Source organism: Schistocerca piceifrons, chromosome X (genome assembly GCF_021461385.2).
Source record: "Schistocerca piceifrons isolate TAMUIC-IGC-003096 chromosome X, iqSchPice1.1, whole genome shotgun sequence".
Lineage (NCBI taxonomy): Eukaryota > Metazoa > Arthropoda > Insecta > Orthoptera > Acrididae > Schistocerca > Schistocerca piceifrons.
Window position 1 is genome coordinate 79484071 of NC_060149.1, and position 22203 is coordinate 79506273.

The window sequence follows — 22203 nt, forward strand, 5'->3', positions numbered from 1 at the left end:
ACACATTCCACAGGCATGGAAATACTGGAGTACCAGTTTGGTAGGTATTCATGGTGTAACACTTCCCACTGATAGAGACCGTCGCTGTACAGAATCGTATATATCTTTTTCAGTTCCTTTTGAATGGATAACACCGTATGAAATTGGGGCGTCTTATTTCTTTTAAAAAAGAAGCATTCTCAGTACACATTTCAGGACAAATATCCTACTTCATCCCAACTCTACGTCTAGTGGACACATTATTGCAATTATATATGACCATTATGTGCCTTACAGAAAAATAACTGCTGAAATTACATCTGTTACAGTGAGATGTTATGGAGAGAGCAGGAATAATAGATTAAAATCGTCACTATTTTATTCACATTACTAATGGTTCGTGCTGGGCAAAAATAATCAGTGAATGAATGATAGTCTTTACCAATTTGTTGCACTCAAGTCCCTACGAATCCTACAGTATTTACTACACATCTTAAAACATTTGACGAGTAAAGTTTGGTCAAATGAACTTACAAGGTAAGGGTACGAGGATCATGTCCAAATCTATAGAGTGATGAGGAGACATAGTAGTAGAACAAGCAGAAAAATTATGTATGTTAGTATGATTTCTCTTCGAATATGCTACTTGAAAGTCTCTCAGGCATGCCACTATAAAAAAATCACCAGCCAATTCGTGTTACTTTTATTCTTAATGAGTACTATGACAGGGTGGGTAACTGGTCATTGCATAATACTCTGAGAATCCTAAAGCAGAGACGTAAGATAAAATTTGGGAAATGTTCGTGACATTGTTTTGAAATCCCTACCTTAAATAAGATGAATTCAACCCAAACAGAAGGATGAGGAGAATTTTTCAGTCATATGAAATTGGATCCTTGGGTCAATTATCTTATTTCTTGAAACATTTTATTAACCCGTTATTTTTGTCTGGAACAAGTGGGCTTAAACTGAGGTAGGTAACGGAACCTTTGGGTTTCTTCAGGGAAGAGAAAGGGAGGGGGGGGGGGGGGCACTGGGGTGAAGTCACTGTGTAGTGGCATCCACTGTTTTTTGAAAAGTAAACGTCACAGTGTGGCCGCAGACTCATCATAATTCAAGTCACACATTACAAATCAGTCGTTGCTTCACTTACTTGCTAAAGATTCTGGAGTCTGTGTGACACATTCGTTGTCATATGAATATTCTAGTGTCCAATAGTTAGGCATAGTCGGACAAGTTATTGCAAATCTCTGACTAGATTCGCCCACAAATCAGAATACTACTGTCTGAATAAGAAACGGAGTTCTGTCTAGTCCGTATAGAAAAATGAGTGAAAGCTATCGAAAAGCATTGTAGTACACTCGAAATGATCCTAATATCACAAAGAGCAATTCAGTTACAAGCGGCCACTGTACTGGAGTCCGCCCCTGGTAGCTATGTGGTTAGCGCGACGGAATGTCATACCTAACGGCCCGGGTTCGATTCCCGGCTGGGTCGGAGATTTTCTCCGCTCAGGGACTGGGTGCTGTGTTGTCCTTATCATCATTATTTCATCCCCATCGATACTCAAGTCGCCGAAGTGGCATCAACTCGAAAGACTTGCGCCAGGCGAACGGTCTACCCGACGGGATGCCCTAGCCACACGACATTTCCATTTTACTGTACTGGAGACAGAACGTTCCTGTCCCCTGAACGAGTGGAGTAGTTGGGCGCGGCAAGGGCTTCCGATGTTGTCAGACATCATTATGAGCGTCTGAATGCAGGATAGACAAGACACGCGATAGCTGCCAGATCGTGCCTGTTTGACTCCATCTTGGAGGCCGTGTAGGAACTTGCCACTGTGTCAAAAAGGAACTGTGGGTATCTCGATTGGGTCGGGGAAAGCTGTCGCCACTTATCACCTGCCTTGTGCAACAACGTGCTGGTGTCTGATCATCAGGACCAAACCCGTAAGAACATTTGGATGTTTTTCTGTAAAGTTCATTGGCGCAACAGAAAAGAGCTAGAAACTTAAAAAATTATATTTAGATTCATTTTTCATAATAATTTAGTAGAAACAGTATTCTGTATCTCACAAATTAAAATTTTAGTTGAAATTCAAGATTTTCTGGTTTTTGTCTTAAAAATTAAGGAAGCAAGATAGATTAAGTAGGCGAATAAATAAAGCTAGGATGTTTAAATTTAAGTAGAAGGGAGATCCGCTATAATCATAAAGATATGAGAAGTTTCAACTGAATAACTATAAAATTATAGCGATAACGCATCTCCAAAGGGCAAGTTCAGAGCTCGTCTACTGCGTGTAGTGTAATTAAATTAATTCTCTCGCCCAAAATATTTGACTTAGCCACTGCAAACGTTTATTATGATTACTTACCTGTGTGCTGATTGCACATTTAAACTGAGAGCTTTATCGGCCATCAGCAAAGGAAGCAATGGTTTATTCGATAACTTAAAGTGGTGCATTACTAGCCCAGCGGCTAGTCGGGAGAGCCGATATGATCAGGCGTTCCCTTAGCCGTCCGCACCGCGGCTATATATATATAAGAACGCTGCGCGAGGAAAAACGGCCCCAGTTCTCTCCAGACGCTGATTAGCGCACCATCTGTGCAGGGAGTCGCGTCGCATCGGTATCATTGCTATAAAGAGCCTCGGATGCCGTAATAAGTTACTCGGGATACGCGTAACCATGAAATCGTTTTCGAGTGAAGTGTTAATTCTGGGATGACTTTAATGATCTATCTTCAGTTTGCGTATGTCGTATTTTCACGTGCCGCCGCGGGACAGACATTCTACCATTATTTAGCGTGGCGTTTGAACATTATCATCAAATTATGGCGAGCATTCACTTAAACATTTAATTTGAACAGTTATAGTTGCATCAGCGCATTAGACTCTGAACTGCTCTGGTAGTAGGATTGTGTGGATTCTTTTTTTGGTCTGTGACTTTCAGAATATAGTGAACATTTTAGACAGAATCGTTTTTGATTATGAATCCCAGACAATCTCCTAATTCCTCAGAGCTATAAGCTGTAGCCATAAGTGTATTTCTACGATGAAGTGGGCACTAGGAATTCAAATTACAGGCTTCACGTTTTGCTAATCACTTTCTGGTTGCCAATATTGTAGTTAGAGAGCCAGTGTTGAGAACGGCAAACAACAGCATTAAATAAATAATAGGAAGATTTATAATAACAATTATTCCACATATGTTGCTAATCGGCCGGGAAATGCATCTTTTATACATTACATTCTACATTATATAAACAATTAACTTCACCCGCCGCCCCACAAAAGCAGGTGCTGACAGATGTGAAAATTACCGAACTATCAGTTTAATAAGCCACTGCTGCAAAATACTAACACGAATTCCTTACAGACGAATGGAAAAACTGGTCGAAGCCGACCTTGGGGAAGATCAGTTTGAATTCCGTAGAAATGTTGGAACACGTGAGGCACTACTGACCCTACGACTTATCTTTGAAAATAGATTAAGGAAAGGCAAACCTACGTTTCTAGCATTTGTAGACTTAGAGAAAGCTTTTAACAATGTTGACTGGAATACTCTCTTTCAAATTCTGAAGGTGGCAGGGGTAAAACACAGGGAGCGAAACGCTATTTACAATTTGTACAGAAACGAGGTGGTAGTTATAAGAGTAGAGGGGCATGAAAGGGAAACAGTGATTGGAAAGGGAGTGAGACAGGTTTGTAGCCTCTCCCCAATGTTATTCAATCTGTATATTGAGCAAGCAGTAAAGGAAACAAAAGAAAAATTTGGAAAAGGAATTAAAATCAATGGAGAAGAAATAAAAACTTTGAGGTTCGCCGATGACATTGTAATTCTGTCAGAGACAGCAAATGACTTGGAAGAGCAGCTGAACGGAATGGACAGGGTCGTGAAAGGAGGATATAATATGAACATCAACAAAAGCAAAACGAGAATAATGGAATGTAGTCGAATCAAATCGGGTGATGCTGCAGGAATTAGATTAGGAAATGAGACACTTAAAGTAGTAAATGAGTTTTGCTATTTGGGGAGCAAAATAACTGATGATGGTCGAAGTAGAGAGGATATAAAATGTAGACTGGCAATGGCAAGGAAAGCGTTTCTGAAGAAGAGAAATTTGTTAACATCGAGTATAGATGGAAGTCGTTTCTGAAAGTATTTGTATGGAGTGTAGCCATGTATGGAAGTGAAATGTGGACGATAAATAGTTTAGATAAGAAGAGAATAGAAGGTTTCGAAATGTGGTGCTACAGAAGAATGCTGAAGATTAGATAGGTAGATCACACGAGGAGGTATTGAATAGAATTGGAGAGAAGAGAAATTTGTGGCACAACTTGACTAGAAGAAGGGATCGGTTGGTAGGGCATATTCCGAGGCATCAAGGGATCACCAATTTAGTATTGGAGGGGAGCGTGGAGGGTAAAAATTGTAGAGGGAGACCGAGAGATGAATACACTAAAGAGATTCAGAAGGATGTAGGTTGCAGTAGGTACTGGGAGATGAAGAACCTTGCACAGGATAGAGTAGCACGCTACGGTCGCAGGTTCGAATCCTGCCTCGGGCATGGATGTTTGTGATGTCCTTAGGTTAGTTAGGTTTAACTAGTTCTAAGTTCTAGGGGATTAATGACCTCAGCAGTTGAGTCCCATAATGCTCAGAGCCATTTGAACCATAGAGTAGCATGGAGAGCTGCATCAAACCAGTCTCTGGACTGAAGACCACAACAATAGCCGGCCGGTGTGGCCGAGCGGTTCTAGGCGCTTCAGTCTGGAACCGCGCGACCGCTACGGTCGCAGGTTCGAATCCTGCCTCGGGCATGGATGTGGTGATGTCCTTACGTTAGTTAGGTTTAAGTAGTTCTAAGTTCTAGGGGACTGTTGACCTCAGATATTAAGTCCCATAATGCTCAGAGCCATTTGAACCATTTGAAGCACAACAATAACAAATAAAAATCAGCAAAATTTGGATTTTTCTGTGACCTAATGGGGTGTGATGATGGCAGGTGTGATTAGGTGCCTCACTGTACCTGTTTCCATACATCCTTTAACGATCTTAGGTTCATCATCCTCTCCTACCCTTAGCTTGACTACCCCAAATGATGAAGTCATTTTTCGACCATACACCACTCATATGACAATAAGCCTGTGCTCTCAGGAGTTTTCGAATTATTAGCCGCCACCACGTATGAAAAGAATGCATCCCAGTCATTGCGATGGCTATTCATATAGTAGCTTGGCATTTTATGCATCATCTGATGTATTCATTTCGTCCTTCCATTAGCCAGTGGATGTAACTGACTTCTTTATAACTTGTGAATACATAACAAGTGACGTAACTGTTTCATCAATTTCGACATTAAGATGGTGCTCTGAGTTGTGATTATTGTCTCTGGAACACCAAATTTTACCAATAAATTGTTTATCATGTGCTACCGTGTCCGTTTGTTGATATGGAACGGCGATCATTGCAACATAGGGAGAGAAATGGACTATAATAGTCAGAACATATTGGTTATCTGCTGATGTTCTAAACTATCCACTCTGATCATTTAAAAACTTAGTAACCTCTGGCAACCTCTGTAGTTGCACATGTTGACGACTTATACCTGCATGCTGCACATGTGGCACACAACGTTTCTAAAAGTATGCTCTACATCCTGCTTTACGTGTTCTCCGACAAGAATACTTAGCTACTCTTCAGTCTGTGGGTCTGCATCACTAATAAGTCGATAACATGTGATCACGCTATTCAATATTCCACATAGTAAAGCTGAGACTACTACTTGAGGTCCAAGTCTGGTACCCAATACCCCGCCATGAATGGCGTAGTGCGGCTGTGTGTCTGTTATCTGACTATAATACAGTGAAGAATGTAACAGAATATTAAGGCTTGCAGTATCCATGGTGAGTTGACATCGTTGGCAGAACATTCTCCTAGGCATCAGTCAAGTGTGTAAACTAAATAACTTATGATGGACCAGTGACAAGGCTGGGAATAATGTACGGTTATGCTACACACATCTTGCGCCATTATTACACTGAAGAGCCAAAGAAACTGGGACACCTGCCTGATATCGTATAGAGCCCTCGCGAGAACGCGGAACTGCCGCAACAAGACGTGGCATGGACTCGACTAATATCTGAAGTATTGCTGGAGTGAACTGACACCTTGAATCCTGCAGGGCTGCCCATAAACCGTAAGAGTACGAGGGGGCGGAGATCTCTTCTGAACATTACCTTGCAAGGTATCCCAAATACGCTCAATAATGTTCATGTCTGGGAAGATTGGTGGCCAGCGGAAGCGCTTAAACTCAGAAGAGTGTTCCTGGAGCCACTCTGTAGCAATTCTGGACGTGTGGGGTGTCACATTGTCCTGCTGAAATTGTTCAAGTCCTTCGGAATACACAATGAACATGATTGGATGCAGGTTATCAGACAGGGTGCTTAGGCATGTGTCACCTGTCAGAGTCGTATCTAGACTATCAGGGGTCCCATATCACTCCAGCCGGCTGGAGTGGCCGAGCGGTTCTAGGCGCTACAGTCTGGAGCTGCCCGATCGCTACGGTCGCAGGTTCGAATCCTGCCTCGGGCATGGATGTGTGTGATGTCCTTAGGTTAGTTAGGTTTAAGTAGTTCTAAGTTCTAGGGGACTGATGACCTCAGGAGTTAAGTCCCATAGTGCTCAGAGCCATTTGAACCATTTGAACCCATATCACTCCAACTGCACACGCCCCATACCATTACAGAGCCTCCACCAGCTTGAAAAGTCTCCTGCTGACATGCAGGGTCCATGGATTTATGAGGTTGTCTCCACATGCGTACACGTCCATCCGCTCGATACAATTTGAAACGAGATTCGTCCGACCAAGCAATATGTTTCCAGTCATCAACAGTCCAATGTCAGTGTTTACGGGCCCAGCGAGGCGTAAAGCTGTGTGTCGTGCAGTCATAAAGGGTACAAAAGTGAGCCTTTGGCTCCGAAAGCCCAAATCGATGATGTTGAATGGTTCGCACGCTGACACTTGCTGATGGCACAGCATTGAAATGTGCACCAATTCGTGGAAGGGTTGCACTTCTGTCACGTTGAACGATTCTCTTCAGTCGTCGTTGGTCCCGTTCTTGCAGGATCTTTTTCCGGCCGCAGCGATGTCGGAGATTTGATGTTTTACCGGATTCCTGATATTCACGGTACACTCTTGAAATGGTCGTACGGAAAAGTCATTTCATCGCTACCTCGGAGATGCTGTGTCCCATCGCTCGTGCGCTGACTATAACACCACATTCAAAGTCATTTAAATCTTGATAATCTGCCATTGTAGGAGCAGTAATCGATCTAGCAACTGCGCCAGATACTTGTTGTCTTACATAGGCGTTACCGACCGCACCGCCGGATTCTGTTTACATATATCTGTATTTGAATACGCATGCCTATGCCAGGTTGTTTGCCGCTTCAGTGTAGTAGTGTGTAAACTAAATAACTTACGATGGGCCATTAAAGGGGCTGGGGATAATATTCGATAATGCTACACGCACCTTACGTCATTATTAGTAGAAATTTAGTAGAGGAGACTTACTTGATACGTATGAAAGACGAAAATGGAGCAGTGAATCAATGAATGATCCAACGATCGATTGGGATGGTTACAGTTTTGTTTGTAGTGGTCGTGACAAGACATCCCGCGAGAAATTACTAACTTTCTTCTCTGAAAACTACCTAGAACAGATAGTTCAGGAACTCCATTCATGAAGGAAATGTATTAGATACAATAGCAACAACCAGACCTGACCTCTTTGAAGATGTTCACATCGCAACTGGTATGTGACCATGAGACAGCAACAATAATTACCAAAATACAAAGGGGAAACTACAGTAAAGCAATTATAAAGCTTTATGTGTTTAATAAATGTTATAGGAAAGTTCTTGTAGAATGTAAATACCTTTGGATTGAAGGAGGCCACTTACTGGAACGCAGAAGCGTTGAGTTGTCGATAGGCACACATAAAAGAAGGGAAATTTGATCTCTTTCGGGGTTATGCATTGACAAGCTAGAGCAGAATACACACACACACACACACACACACACACACACACAATATGGTATAAAGCCACTTTAAAGAAACTTCTAAACAAAGAGAGTCTACTGCATAGTAGATATAAGATAAAGCGTAGGGCAATACACGGAGAGACGTTGTATGAAACACATTTGCTTGTCAAGAGAGCATTGCGTGAAGCTTTCGGTGACTATCGCAGGAGAATACTGTCGAAGGATCTTTCGCAAAAGCCGAGTAAGTATTGGTCGTACGTAAAGGCTGTTAGTGACATCAAAGTTAGTGTCCAGTCACTCACGGAAGCTGAAATCGAAGGTAGCAAAGCAAAAGCAGAAATGCTTAGCTTTGTTTTTAAATGTTCTTTTACAAAGGAAAACCCAGGAATGTTGTCCCAGTTTGATTCTAGTACCACTTAAAAGACGAGTGAAATAGATATTAGTGTCAGTGGCATTAAGAAACAGCTAAAATCGTTAAAACTATACAAAGCTCCTGGGCTAATGGAATCACTTTTAGACTTTATACTGAATTTGCGGCCGGATTAGCCACTCTTCTAACTACAATCCATCGTAGATCCCTTGAACCGTGTCTAATAGTTGGGAGAAAGCACAGGCTACAGGGTAGCAGAAGTGATTCACAAAACTTCTCCCCAGTATCCTTGACATCCATTTGTTGTAAAATGTTAGAACATATTCTGAGTTCAAAAGTAATGAGGTATCTCGGACAGAATGAGCTCCTCCATGCCAACCAGCATGGATTCCAAAAACATCGCTCATGTGAAACTCGACTCGCACTTTTGTCACATAACGTATCTACTGAAAACCATAGATACAAAGAGTCAAGTGAGTGCAGTATTTCTCGATTTCGGAAAAGCATTTAACTCAGTACCACATCTACGCTTATTAACGAAAGGCCGATTGTGTGGGGTATCAAGCGAAATTTGTGACTGGATTGAGAATTTCTTGGTAGTGAGAACACAGCATGTTATCTTGCATGAAGAGTCATCAGTAGATGTCGAAGTGACTTCTGGAGTGCTACAGGGAAGTGTTTTGGGACTATTGCTAGTCATGTTGTGCATTAATGACTTTGCGAACAATGTTAACAGTAACCTCAAAGTTTTCGCAGAAGATGCAGTCATTTATAACGAAGTACTGACCGAAAGAATCTGCACTGGTATTCAATCAGATCTTGATAAGTTTCAAAGGTGGTGCAGTCATTACCGACTTGCTTGAAATTTCGAGAAATGTTAAATTGTGCACTTCACAAAAGTATAGTATTCTATGAATATAATATCAACGAGTCACAGTTGGACTCACTCAGTTCATGCAAATACCCCTTTGTAGGGCTGTGAGATGATACGATCACATAGGCTGAGTCGTAAGTAAAACAGGTGGCAGACCTCGGTTTATTGGTAGAATATTGGGGATATGCAAGCAGTCTACAGGGGAAAATGCATACAAAACACTTGTGCGACCCATCCTAGAAGATTACTGAATTGCGTGGTACCCGTTTGAAATAGAACTAACAGGGCATACTGAACGCAAATAGAAAAAAAGTAGCACATATGATCACAGGCTTGTTTGGCCTGTGGGGGAGTGTCACGGAGATGCTTCAAGAACTGAACTAGCAAAATCTTAAGATAGACGTAAAGTATCCCGAGAAAGCCTGCTTACAAAATTTCAGGAACAGACTTTAAATGATGACTCTCGGAATAACTACGGTCCCCTACTTACGGCTGCCCTAGGGATCGTGAGCCAAGACAAGTTTAATTACAGTGCGCACAGAGGCATCAAAACAGTCATGCTTCGCAAGATCCATAAGTAAATGAAACAGTGATCTCGATTCAAACCAGATGTCGATGTGAAACTGTCTGAGTATGCCAGTCAAATATCGTCGCACTTGGTGGCTGCATGTTATATTTACGAAAGAAATGAGCTCCGAGATTACTGGTGTGACTAGAAAGCAGAAGAAAATAATGTTCGAAGCTGCACCCATATGAATCTATACGTCGGTTGTTCCAAACTCCTGAAGAGGAACAAAACAAACTATTTCAAAATTTGCGGAAAAGGAAACGGACAATTCCGCTGTACCATTTCCAAACTCAGGTGTGATCAGCGCATTGGCAGGTTGATTAGAAAATTGATTCTGTTTTATTTTCGCTTTTTCTTTAATCATTCATTCCATGGTGTAAAACGACGCCTTGTGACGATGTGAAGTCGATCAATTAGGTACTATATTAGCCAAAACTATAAGTACCTGTAATTAATAATAAATGCTGCCGCCTCTTCAACAATGTTGATGTTATTTGGACAGACATGTCATTGGTGATGATCAAAATCAAAAATGAACAATGAAACTCTTACGTTAGCAGAAAGCGATATTAAAATGTATAAGGATGCACGTGATGCATTGCCTACCAGCGTTTATGTCGCCTATCAGTGTCACAGCCATACATAAATTAAAATGAACGTATGTTTCCCTCACGAGGACACTAAATGGCAAGTTTTAAACAAAATAATGTACACTTCTTGTTACAACATGTGCTCTGTTCAGAGAAAAGCCTCGTGTACAAGGTGAAAAATAATGAATTTCGGGCTCGTCAGCTTCCGGCAAAAAATGCGCAGAAAATGTGCCTTCACAATTTTAATTTAATAAGTCACTCATAATTTTCTGCTGTTATTTGCAGGAAAATAATCACCAGGGACGTTGTAAAGTTCTTAGCTTGTCTGAGGGGACCGATGTTTGTAGTTCCTTTGGGGTGAATGTGATGAAGTATTACAGTTTTATAGTGATTTGATTGTTACCTGCTTCTGATACTATTTCTGATGTATGGTAAAATGAAATTTAGGAGCTGAAAAAAATGGCTCTAAGCACTATGGGATTTAACATCTGAGGTCATCAACCCCTAGACTTAGAACTACTTAAACATAACTAACCTAATGATATCACACACATCCATGCCCTAGGAAGGATTCGAACTTGCGACCATAGCAGCAGCGCGGTTCTGCACTGAAGCGCCTAGAACCGCTGGGCCACCGTGGCCGACTCAGGAGCTGGGATATTTTCTCGAAGTTGTTGGCCTTATTAGGAAACCTTCTTGTCGAAAGTGGTTCCCACAAAGAGAACTGATAGACAGTAAAGTCTCTGCAGTTTGTAGCAGTACTGTACTTTTTGAGCTGCGCTTCCTTCCCGGGAGGAGAATGTGTTCGAACGGAGCAGTAAATTACTAAATGTACGAAAATATTCAATATTAGATTCTAATTACAGTTTTAGCACATGTGAAATGTTATGTGCGTTCCCCCTTTCGCCATTTTTCACATTTCCAGGCAGAACAAAAAATAACAATTTCTGATATTCCTTAATCATGTACAGAAACTTTTTGCCAACAATTTCTGATATTCCTTAATCATGTACAGAAACTTTTTGCCATTCGAGTCGGTGCCGACAACAGTAATGACCCACCATTCTAAAATCATATGCTCGAAGGCCAGTGTTCATGAGGTCGTATGAAGCGTAGTGGGAACACCCCACATCGTTCATCCTTGTTCCAGCCACTATCGATAGTACGTGAAATTTACTCTCAGTTGCGAAATTGGGCAACCATTAACTGTATAATGGAATGAGGACAATGAAAATTTGTGCCGGATCGGGACTGGAACACAGATTTCTTTCTTTCAGTCGTGCATCTAAGCTTTGATAAAAGATTGGCAGATAAGCTCTCGAAGTATGCTGATCTCGCACAGAGAGACTGGGACACTCTACTGCCCGTCGTGACATTTGCATACAGCTACAGTTTTAAAACTACCATAGGCTACCGTAGACTATCGTAAGTCAGCATAGAATATGGCAGTTTGGTGGTAGCTTTAATCACTTAAGATCGTAACTGCGTTACGTGTATAGTAGGTTCGTTGCATACCTATTGGGCTTTACCTCATTTCGATTGCCTTGTTTGCACAAGAAATCAGTCTCTTACTAGGTTCTCCTAAAAACTGGCAGTGATGAAGCGTTTAGAAACTGAGCCAGGATATATAAAATGCCACATAACTTATGGAACATTTTTCTTGTACCAAGTTATCCTCCTGTCTGTTACTTAAAAATAAAATTTTCACTGTTTATTTCTGGTTTTATCCGAAAATTGTTCATTTGTAACGTGAAACATAGATGTTGTAGTAAAAATGAAAAAAATACAGATATATCATATAGTGCTAGAAAACGCAATTTCCTCAAAAAAAAAAAAAAAATGTAAAATAAAAATAACTACGAAACAGAAATATATCGACCTTCCTTTCAATACTTCTTCGAGCTTATATAAAACATGTTTCTGTTATTCATAAACACCTTACGCACTTATCAATAATAACAGGAAACTCTTGCCTTTGATCGTGATGAAGAACGTTCCACTGAGTACAAAATAACAACAGAAGTTGTAGAGAATCTTTTATGTTTGGGCATGTAAACTGCTCTTGCATCAAAAATAATTTCTTTCGTCACATAAAAAGTCACGCTATTAACTATTTTTTATCACTTATAAAATGCAATTTATATTTTTTAAGGATGTCAACTACTCCGTGGACTAACATTGATCGATATGCGGTTCTAATTATGTGCAAAACAAACAAACAAAAAACAAAGATAAGTCGTAGGCTCCCAGTTTCTCACACACTCTTCTATGTTTCTTTTCCTGCCAATGCTACCAATACCACCGGTAATCCTACCCTTTACTATGTCATTTATATATTGTACCAAAACTGCCGAACTGTAGTTTAGCAGAGTGCAACTCTACATACATCACAACGAAGTCGCGAGGCCGAAATGGCAATGGATAAAATGTTTCCGTTTCAACTGGACGATACTCAGGATGAGTATGTGAAACACCTCATCACCAAGACCGAAGAAGCAAGACGACTGGTTCGCATACAGACTCTGAACGCACAGGAGAAAGACCGATAGCGCTATAAATCCAAGCACTGGTCTCTGACATACAACCCGTGAGACATGGTATGAGCACTTACGCCTGTGCGTCAGAGTTGGACTACCGAAAATATTACTTAAGTGCCATGGCCTTATCGTATCCTTCGTCACTTGTAGGATGTCACATACAAAGTCGAGGACTATGAACTATGATAGTTCATCAAGAAGACTAAAGCACGGAGACGTAGTCGTCATCATTTTGATGCCCTTCTAAAGTAATAAGAAGCATATCAACGATGGAGGCTTCTCATTCAAGGAAATCGAACTCCCTTTCGACGATCGCGAAGCTTCGATGGGAGGGGCTATCTTTGATGCTCATCATAGTAAGAGGATGTGGATGACATTCCACTTAACATTCAAGATGCAGAGTTGGTACGTTTTGCAGACGATAATAGTGTTATAGTAAGTCCTGTTAGAGAGGAAGCAGCAGAATAGACTGTTAATGATATGTTTCAAAGACTTATTAAGAGTTTCTCTGAAGATGAGCTATCCCTAAATTTTAAGAAAACGCACTATATTCAATTCTGTACAACAAATAGGGTCGTATCAACAACTGATGCACCACATGAACAGGAGTCAGTAAGTAAGATAGAAAACCCTAAATTTATAATGTATATAATGATGAAAACTTGAACTGGAAGAAGCATATCAGTGAGCTCCTCAAATAATTAAGTTCAGCCACTTTTGCACTTCTTGTAATTGCTAGTCTTGGAAACAAACGAATCAACCTCCTGACACATTTTGCGTTTTTCCACTCAGTAGTGTCTTATATCATTTCTGGAAGCTCCCTGACTTTTATTACATTTGCAATGTAATGTTTGTATATTCTAGAATATTCAACATCTGTATAAATACTAGTAGCAGTAACCTCCCTCCAGGAGCTCTATTATGGCTGTACGTTGGTGTTCCTAACGGACGTGCTTTCAGTGTTAAGTGTTGTACTTCATTGACGACCCTGCTCTTGGATTTAGACTTGGTTGTGTTTATGACGTGACAATATCAACCCTGACAATAAAAGCTTTTTTTACGTGGTTAACAACTGCTTATAGTTTCTTTGAAGTGGCATTAATCCGAGCCCCCACTAATAACGCTGATTTCCAAATCCACAACTCTCATAGATATACTTGTCTTACAGTCGTTTACTGGCCAGGATTGCAGGTTCACGGCTCCATATGTTGATCTAATTTTTTTTACTTTATAAATGACAACCAAAAACTTAGAACAATGAAACTTCCTGGCAGATTAGAACTGTGTGCCGCGAAAGGCAAAGGTCCCGAGTTCGAGTCTCGGTCCGGCACACAGTTTTAATGCGCCCGGAAGTTTCATATCAGCGCACACTCCGCTGCAGAGTGAAAATCTCATTCTGGACTTAGAACAATGTTCATTAATTATTGTTCTGCACGTAAACAATAACACGAGATCGATCCACTGAAATACCTTGCTGCCTCAGTGTTGTTACCTTCACCTTAGGCGATAAAAATACATTGTCATCTTTGAAAAGAAATGACATTTGTGGCTGTCAAAACGTCTGCTAGCTATACTCATTGATATCGTACCAAACTGTCGCCACACCTTCCCGCTTCAGCCGAGGCAGCCGATTTATTCTAGTGACTTAATGACGTCAATTTCATACTGTCAAACAAGTATTCAGTCAGAATTACGACACTACTTATTGTAAGCCATACTGAAAGACAATTGTACAAATAATTCAGTGACGCTAAATGACATTGGGAGTCCCTCACAAACTGCCATTTCTGATCGCATGCAAATCAGGTATACAATATACTAACTGAACATGGCTAAAATGCAGTGGAAAGGGCTAAAAGCAAAAAAAAAAATAAAAAATAAAAATCACAAGAAAAACGCAAAAATAAAAATCCAACAATATTAACGTGACGCACAAGTGATTATATTTAATGAGACGCTTAAGAAACTGAAATTGGATTTTGTCTAGGCAAAGTATTATAAAAAGTGTTAGAAAAGTCGTATATAGTATTTAAAACATTGTCTAATAAGTAAAATTAACTATCAGAATCGAGGTATTCTGGCCCTTGTTTCGATTGAAATACAACAATTGTTTGAAAAAAAAGTTCTAACGAAGTGTCATAGTTAAGATGAACAATATTCTCATATCTAGTTCTGCAGTATTAGTTGATGGCAGCTGTCACCCACAAAACCCATTTTGCGACTGCGAATGGTTCTTAATTCCAATACGTGATGGTAGCGATGGGGATAATATCTAAAAGAGAACCGAAATATGGAAAACTTGAACTGTAAGAAGAAAGATGACAAAGTAAAAATAAGTAAAAAGATCGGTACGAAAAGAGATGGATAATTTCAAGCAATTTTTGTGGTGGTAAAAAATGCCTGCTATGAAATATGTGGATGTAGGGACTCCACACTGCACATCCACATGTTCCTGCAGTAGTTTCAAAAAATGGCTCTGAGCACTATGGGACTCAACTTCTGAGGTCATTAGTCCCCTAGAACTTAGAATTAGTCAAACCTAACTAACCTAAGGACATCACACACATCCATGCCCGAGGCAGGATTCGAACCTGCGACCGTAGCGGTCACGTGGTTCCAGACTGCAGCGCCTAGAACCGCACGGCCACTTCGGCCGGCTGCAGTAGTTTCAATCCTAAAATAATTTCGAACAGACTGTATTTGTGGTTCATATCACTTGTGTGTCAATTTATTTTCACATCATAGCTTCGAGCTTTGGTAGTGACATTTTTGGTAGTTTGTCTCTTTCGTGTCCAGTTAATCGACACTTTGAACTGTTTAATATAAACTGCCTGACAAAAAAGTGAAGCGTCCAGAAAGGGCGGAGAAAATGAAATAAAACTCCACACTTTCAGAGTTTATGTGATGTTACTGTCATGTTTACAGCATCGAGTCAAATTTGCAAAGAACTTGCAGTGTGAGCCCAATAATCAGTATGAGGCTGCATCCCTTTGGCCTCGCCGAATGCACTGTTTCGGTTGGGAAAGGTGTCATAAAGTCGCTGTATCCCCCCCTGAGGTAAGCTGGCCTACAACTGTTGTAACTAGTCGTATACAGCCTGGATATTGGCACTGAGTTAGAGTAGACGTCTGAGCTGGTCCCATGCATGTTCTATCAAGGAAGTTTCTAGGACTGTTGCTGCTCACGGGAATACTTAAACATTACACAGTCAGTTCATAGGGACACGTGCCATGTGCGGACGACAACTGTCCTATTGGGAATGACATCACAATAATGTCCAATGAGATACAATGTATGAGGACGCAGGGGTTTCATAACGTACACCTGCACCGCCAAAATTCCCTCAGTCACTAACAGCCATGATCTGAAGTCATACCTGATAGCTCCCCACAACATAACGACAGGAGTTACACTATTGTGGCTCTCCAAACCATTGGAAGAATGGGTTCTCTCCCCAGGTGGACTCCATTCTCGCCGACCCTCAACTGGTGTAGCGCAGAACCATGATTCATTGTTGAACACAATCAACAGAATGTACACCATTCATCCTCAGTCCGTGCTTCCCGCTCACGCCATCACACCAAACACAGTCATTAGTGTTGTGGTGCTAAAGATAGCCTATGCAGGGGACGATAATTCATTAGTCTGGCTGCTGCTGGTCTCTGACCAATGGTGCGCAATGACACAGAATGCTGCAAGTAGTCCATTACTTGTTCTCGGATGGGAAGCGGCTACGATGTGCTTGGTGCACAGTATGATGATCCTCTCGGGTGGTTGTCAGATGTGGTCGGGTGTTATCTGGACGACGAGTATGCCGGCCGTCACTTTCCCATACAGTCCAATATTGGGCCACTATGACAATCAAATGCTATACAAATCTGGATATTTTACGATTCGACCAGCTAGCCATACAGAGACAGTGAGTGAGTCAGGTATGGATAATGCCATCTTACACGAGTATGCGGCATTTCTATGTCCTTCATAGGGGTCACTCAACATTTGACACTGTTCACGACCCTTGTATACCCAACCAAACCTGATAATAACAATAAACATAAACAACACTAATGCACTTGATGGCCATTCTACCTGCCATAGAGAATTGCAACTCTGAGCATTTACGTATCTACTGATAGTGTGCATGTGTGCCAGTTTACATTGATATGTGAGCATGCAATTTCTCGCAGATACTAAGTATTCAGTTATTCGGCAGATTACACACCAATCATGCGTCCATTCATTGACAGACTGCATGGAACAGCACCAAAATACAGAAAAAAATTGGAATAATATTTCAGTCAATCAATGACACTTGCATCGCAGTAGCCAACCCTAGTACTTTTACAAAACATGTATTTATTATCCAGTTGTCTTCTGTGGCTCTGCCTCATTTTGTTGACGATATGCATACATAGTCGCCGAATTAACGGGCTCTGCGCGTGGTTTTTAAACTGCACTAGCAAGACTTTCGAATGCAGGTTTTGCACACAAGAACACGATTGTGTTTTCTGAGCGTGCAGGAAGCTAATCGAATCTTCCGAGGTTTGCTACTCTCAAAACAATGTCTGACAGACCTACAAGTAACATCCAGAGACTTCTCAAAAACGTTTGAACTTTCTTTATTCACTCTTTTCCTGCGACCTGGAATAGGAAATTGACGTATGCTGACCATCGGAGAGTTAGGGATGGGAAAGTATCAATATTGAAAATACGATAAAAACTTAGCTCATCTTTACCAGCCCCACCGACAGACGTCAGTATAGTTAGCCCTGTTATCAAAAATATCTTCAGCCTTCAAAGAAAACTATTTCTCGTTTCTTCATGAGACATATAATGGCCACTCTTTCAAACCATAACAGTGAATAGACACGCGCACGCACGCACACACACACACACACACACACACACACACACAGTGGATGCATGGTTGGTATGTAATCTTCTATATAATTGCATTCTTAAGTCTTTGTGGGGAAATGTGTGGTGTCATGGCATGGCAGAAGATTAATCACTCTTCATAGACATATATATATATATATATATAAAAAGCACTAATCATAAGCCACTTCAAATGTTTCTCATAATTATTGTTCTCAACTAGAGACGCTGGGAGACAATTGTCAGCTTCACATGGAGAGAATGCATTGTCCAGTGCATCATATGACTAACTCGCACCTCTCCCCATCATTAGTAGCCAAATTGTACGTAGGGTGAATGTCTCTAATATCGCCCACACTTGTTCAAATGGCTCTAAGCTCTATGGGACTTAACATCTGAGGTCATCAGTCCCCTAGACTTACAACTACTTAAACCTAACTAACCGAAGGACGTCATACACATCCAGGATTCGAATCTGCGAGTGTAGTAGCCGCGCGGTTCCGGACTGAAGCGCCTAGAACCGCTCGACCACAGCGGCCGGCGCCCACGCTTGTTCTTTTGTTCTTTATCAGTCATAGACAGGGAAGTGACAGATGCGGAAATTTTCTACCATGGTTCATCATGTTTTTACTTCTGTTAGAGCTGGATAGCGAGTAGGTAAGAGCAATGCAACCATCTCCTGCTGCTATAATGTGAAAAGGTGTCAAATGAAGAATAGAATGGTGTCTTTTACGAAGCTGCTACTGTACGTAGCATGCCGTGCCTGCTCGCCATACTTTCACCAGACGGTCGGTATTTGTTTGTGATCACTGTTTCTGGATTTGGTCTGTGACATTACGTACGAAACCGACCATTACATCCTAACTTGAGAACAAGTCGGCAATCTGAAGATTTGCTGAGAGTGAAATCCGTAGCAGCGCAGTAAATGTGTAACAATACAGCTGAGATGGTGTTCATTAATCTTTAAAATTAGTGTCAACTGTGGTGCCCAACATTATCAGTATTCAGAATGAGATTTTCACTCTGCAGCGGAGTGGACACTGGTTGGAAACTTTCCTGGCAGATTAAAACTGTGTGCCAGATCGAGACTCAAACTCGTGACCTTTGCCTTTCGCGGGCAAGTGCTCTACCAACTGAGCTACCCAAGCACAACTCACGCCCCGTCTTCACAGCTAGGTTCGCAGGAGAGCTTGTGTGAAGTTTGGAAGGTAGGAGACGAGGTACTGCCAGAAGTAAAGCTGTGAGGACGGGGCGTGAGTCGTGCTTGGGAAGCTCAGTTGGTAGAGCACTTGCCCACGAAAGGCAAAGGTCCCGAGTTCGAGTCTCGGTCCGGCACACAGTTTTAAACTGCCAGGAAAGTTTCATGATAAGTATTATTTGGTAGGCATGCGACAGCGTGAGCTACCAAATGTGTTTCAAAACGAATGGTATAAAAACGGAATTTTTTCCGAGGCTCTATCACGACTTCTATTGACGAAGTAGCACAGAACGAAGAAGACAGGGGCTGTGAAACAGTGGCAGTCAGAGAGACACAAAGAGAGGTGAACTGAATGAGTGAGTGTGAATGGGTAAGTCGGAGTGAATGGGTATGAGCAACTTGCAACGAAGGACTAGTGGGCGTCAGCGAGTTACAGTGAGGTGAGCTTGCGGCAGTGAGAGGCGAGCAGCGTGTTAAAAAGAGTGCGAATCTGTTCGCGTGCCAAAATTTTTGTGAAAATATTTATTTAAAGGCGCAGGGGAAGGTAGAATGAGGCAGCTGGTACCTTACTTTACAATCAGTATCTTTTGATAAACAGGAGCATATTCGTCTGTTTATGCTCCGATAGAAGCGTTTCTCTACCGATTCGCTGGGCGGGATTAGCCGAGCGGTCTAGGGCGCTACAGTCATGGACTGTGCGGCTGGTCCCGGCGGAGGTTCGAGTCCTCCCTCGGGCATGGGTGTGTGTGTTTGGCCATAGGATAATTTAGGTTAAGTTGTGAGTAAGCTTAGGGACTGATGACCTTAGCAGTTAAGTCCCATAAGATTTCACACACATCTGAACATTTTTCTACCGATTCTTCTTTACTCTTCTCGCCTGAACTGTGTATCGTCCACGTTTCACTTCCGTTTAGATCTAGATTTCAGACAAATACAGGTACATTTAGAAAAGACCTCTGAAATCAGAAATTATATTCGATGTCGCGAAATTCTCTTTTTCAGAGGCGCTTTTCTCGCTGTTGCCAGACTGCATTTTATATCCTCCCTAGTTCGGCCGTCGTCAGTTTTTCCGATGACCAAATTCATCTGTTACTTTCAGTGTTCAATTTTCCATTCCAATCCCACCAGTGTCGCCTGTTACACACGACGGATAATGTTTTCGAGAATGTAGCGCGGAACAGTGGAAGTTTCCAGACACGTATAGAAGGACGAGTTCGAGTTCCGGCGAAGCCGAGTTCTACGAACTTACCGTCCGGCACGTACACGTTGAGGTAGAGGCAGTCCTCGTCGAAAGTGATTTCGTCGAGCATCTCCGCGAGGTGCAGCTTGAAGACGAGCTCCTGGCGCTCGAGCTCCTCGCGGGACTGCGGGCAGGCGGGCGCGAACGCCGTGGCGTCGCGGTCTCCGTCCCAGGCCGGCAGCGGCCGTGTGCGCGGCGGCGCGAAGCGGAGGGCGGCCGTGGGCGGCTGGGCGAACGGCACGGCCAGGAACTGCGCGACGCGCTGCCCGCGCGCCAGTAGCAGCTCGCGGCCCAGCAGCGCGCCCTGTCCCGCGACCACGACGCGCGGCGCCTCCCGCGAGCGGGCGGCCCTGGCCGGCGGCCACCCCACCAGCAGCAGCAGCAGCAGAGCGCGCATGCCGCCGACTGCCCGCCGCCGCCGCCGCTGCCGTACCGTGCCACGCCACGCCGCGCGCACGCGCACTTCCTTCCGGACCGCGTTTCGATTGTTCCCCCTCTTCACCGCCGGTAACGTGATCCGTGTTCTCCGCCAATTTCGTTCCGCGCTCTGTACACTCTCAATTGAGTCCTTCGCATTGCTCGTTAGTGACGGGAAATGGGCTAACGTGGATGGATAACAGGCGAATGTCGACGCATCTGGGATATCACCGCTGTACGGAGAAGACGAGAAGACCGTGAAGTATCATATCGGACTGGAACGTGTGAAAACAATCGTCGCTTTCTTCACTCCGCGTACTGATGAGCCACGGACCGTTTCCAAATGCTACCTCCACACGCCTTAATACATTTCCCAGAAGCGCCCGTTTTCTCGTCCCGTTCACTTTTTTTTTTTTTTTAATATAGTGTGTATTGTGGACTGAAGAGATCATCCTTGATGACTTATTCTTCTAGGATGGGATGTAAGGATAAAAGGAAAAACCTTATTACACATTCAGTTAGGCATGGGCGCGCAGTGAGTTCTTTAGCCTGCTGTCTTTGGTGATGTCTATCTCCTGTGGAGGGTGAAATGTGTCAAGGCTGTTATGTGTGACTGCTTCCTTGTGTTATGACAGATTGCCTACGGGGGGTGAAACGTTATTGACTTCGGTACTCGATACTTGTGCCATCTTGCAGGGTTTACCGTTCCTACCGATTCTAATTGTCGAACTTCGTCCCTAAGGGCATCGATCTTGTCAAAAACTCGTAGAGCCTTGTCATGGACCTTCTCTTGTATAGTGGTCTCGTGGAGAGCGGTGCGGATGTCGACGTTTCTTGTCCACCATGGAGCTCCTGTGATCCATCGATAGCAAATGTTTTGCAGCGCTTGGAGTTTGTTGTAGTTGGAGACGCACGTAGTTCCCCACGAGGTGGAGCCATACAACATTGTGGGTTCCACCGTTGCCTTATACAATTGGAGTTTAGTCTTAGGGTTGAGATCCTTACTCTTCAGGAACGGAATCAATGACCTGGCCATCTTCTGGGCTGCCGTCTTCTTGTCGTCAATATGCTGCGTAAAGAGTAATTTTTTGTCAAGGTAGACACCGAGATACTTCACTCCCGGCGACCATGGGATAAATTGGTCAGCTATTTGGAGTCTGTCGTTCAGAACTGGTTTCCTCCGTGTGAACAGAACGGCTGCCGTCTTTGTCGGGTTGATCGTTATCTTATTTTGCAGCGCCCAGCGTTGCATTACAGCAAGTTGCCGATGCATCCTAGCGATTAGCTGGTCCAAGTGTCGTCCAGTTGTCAGAAAGGTCGCATCGTCCGCATAAAAACTCGCCGTAACAATGGGGACAGTTGGGATGTCATTTATATATAAGTTGAAAAGCAGAGGCGAAACGACAGAGCCCTGTGGAATTCCTGCGGAGATCAGTTTCATTTCGGAGTTTTTATCGTCGATTCGGACATACAGTTTCCTGTCCTGCAGAAAGCTGTCTATGAG

At 42.6% G+C, this 22203-nt stretch overlaps 1 protein-coding gene across 1 annotated transcript in view; it reads right to left on the reverse strand.

Moving 5' to 3' along the window:
• LOC124722184 (carboxylesterase 1C) overlaps positions 1–20679 on the reverse strand; it is a 148454-nt gene extending 127775 nt beyond the window's left edge. The window contains exons 1-2 of the mRNA XM_047247383.1: positions 20458–20679; positions 20292–20406 (exon numbers count right to left, since the gene is read on the reverse strand). Coding sequence (XP_047103339.1) covers positions 20292–20406; positions 20458–20679 — 337 coding nt within the window. The remainder of the gene's footprint in view (positions 1–20291; positions 20407–20457) is intronic.
• Positions 20680–22203: the final 1524 nt, after the last annotated feature.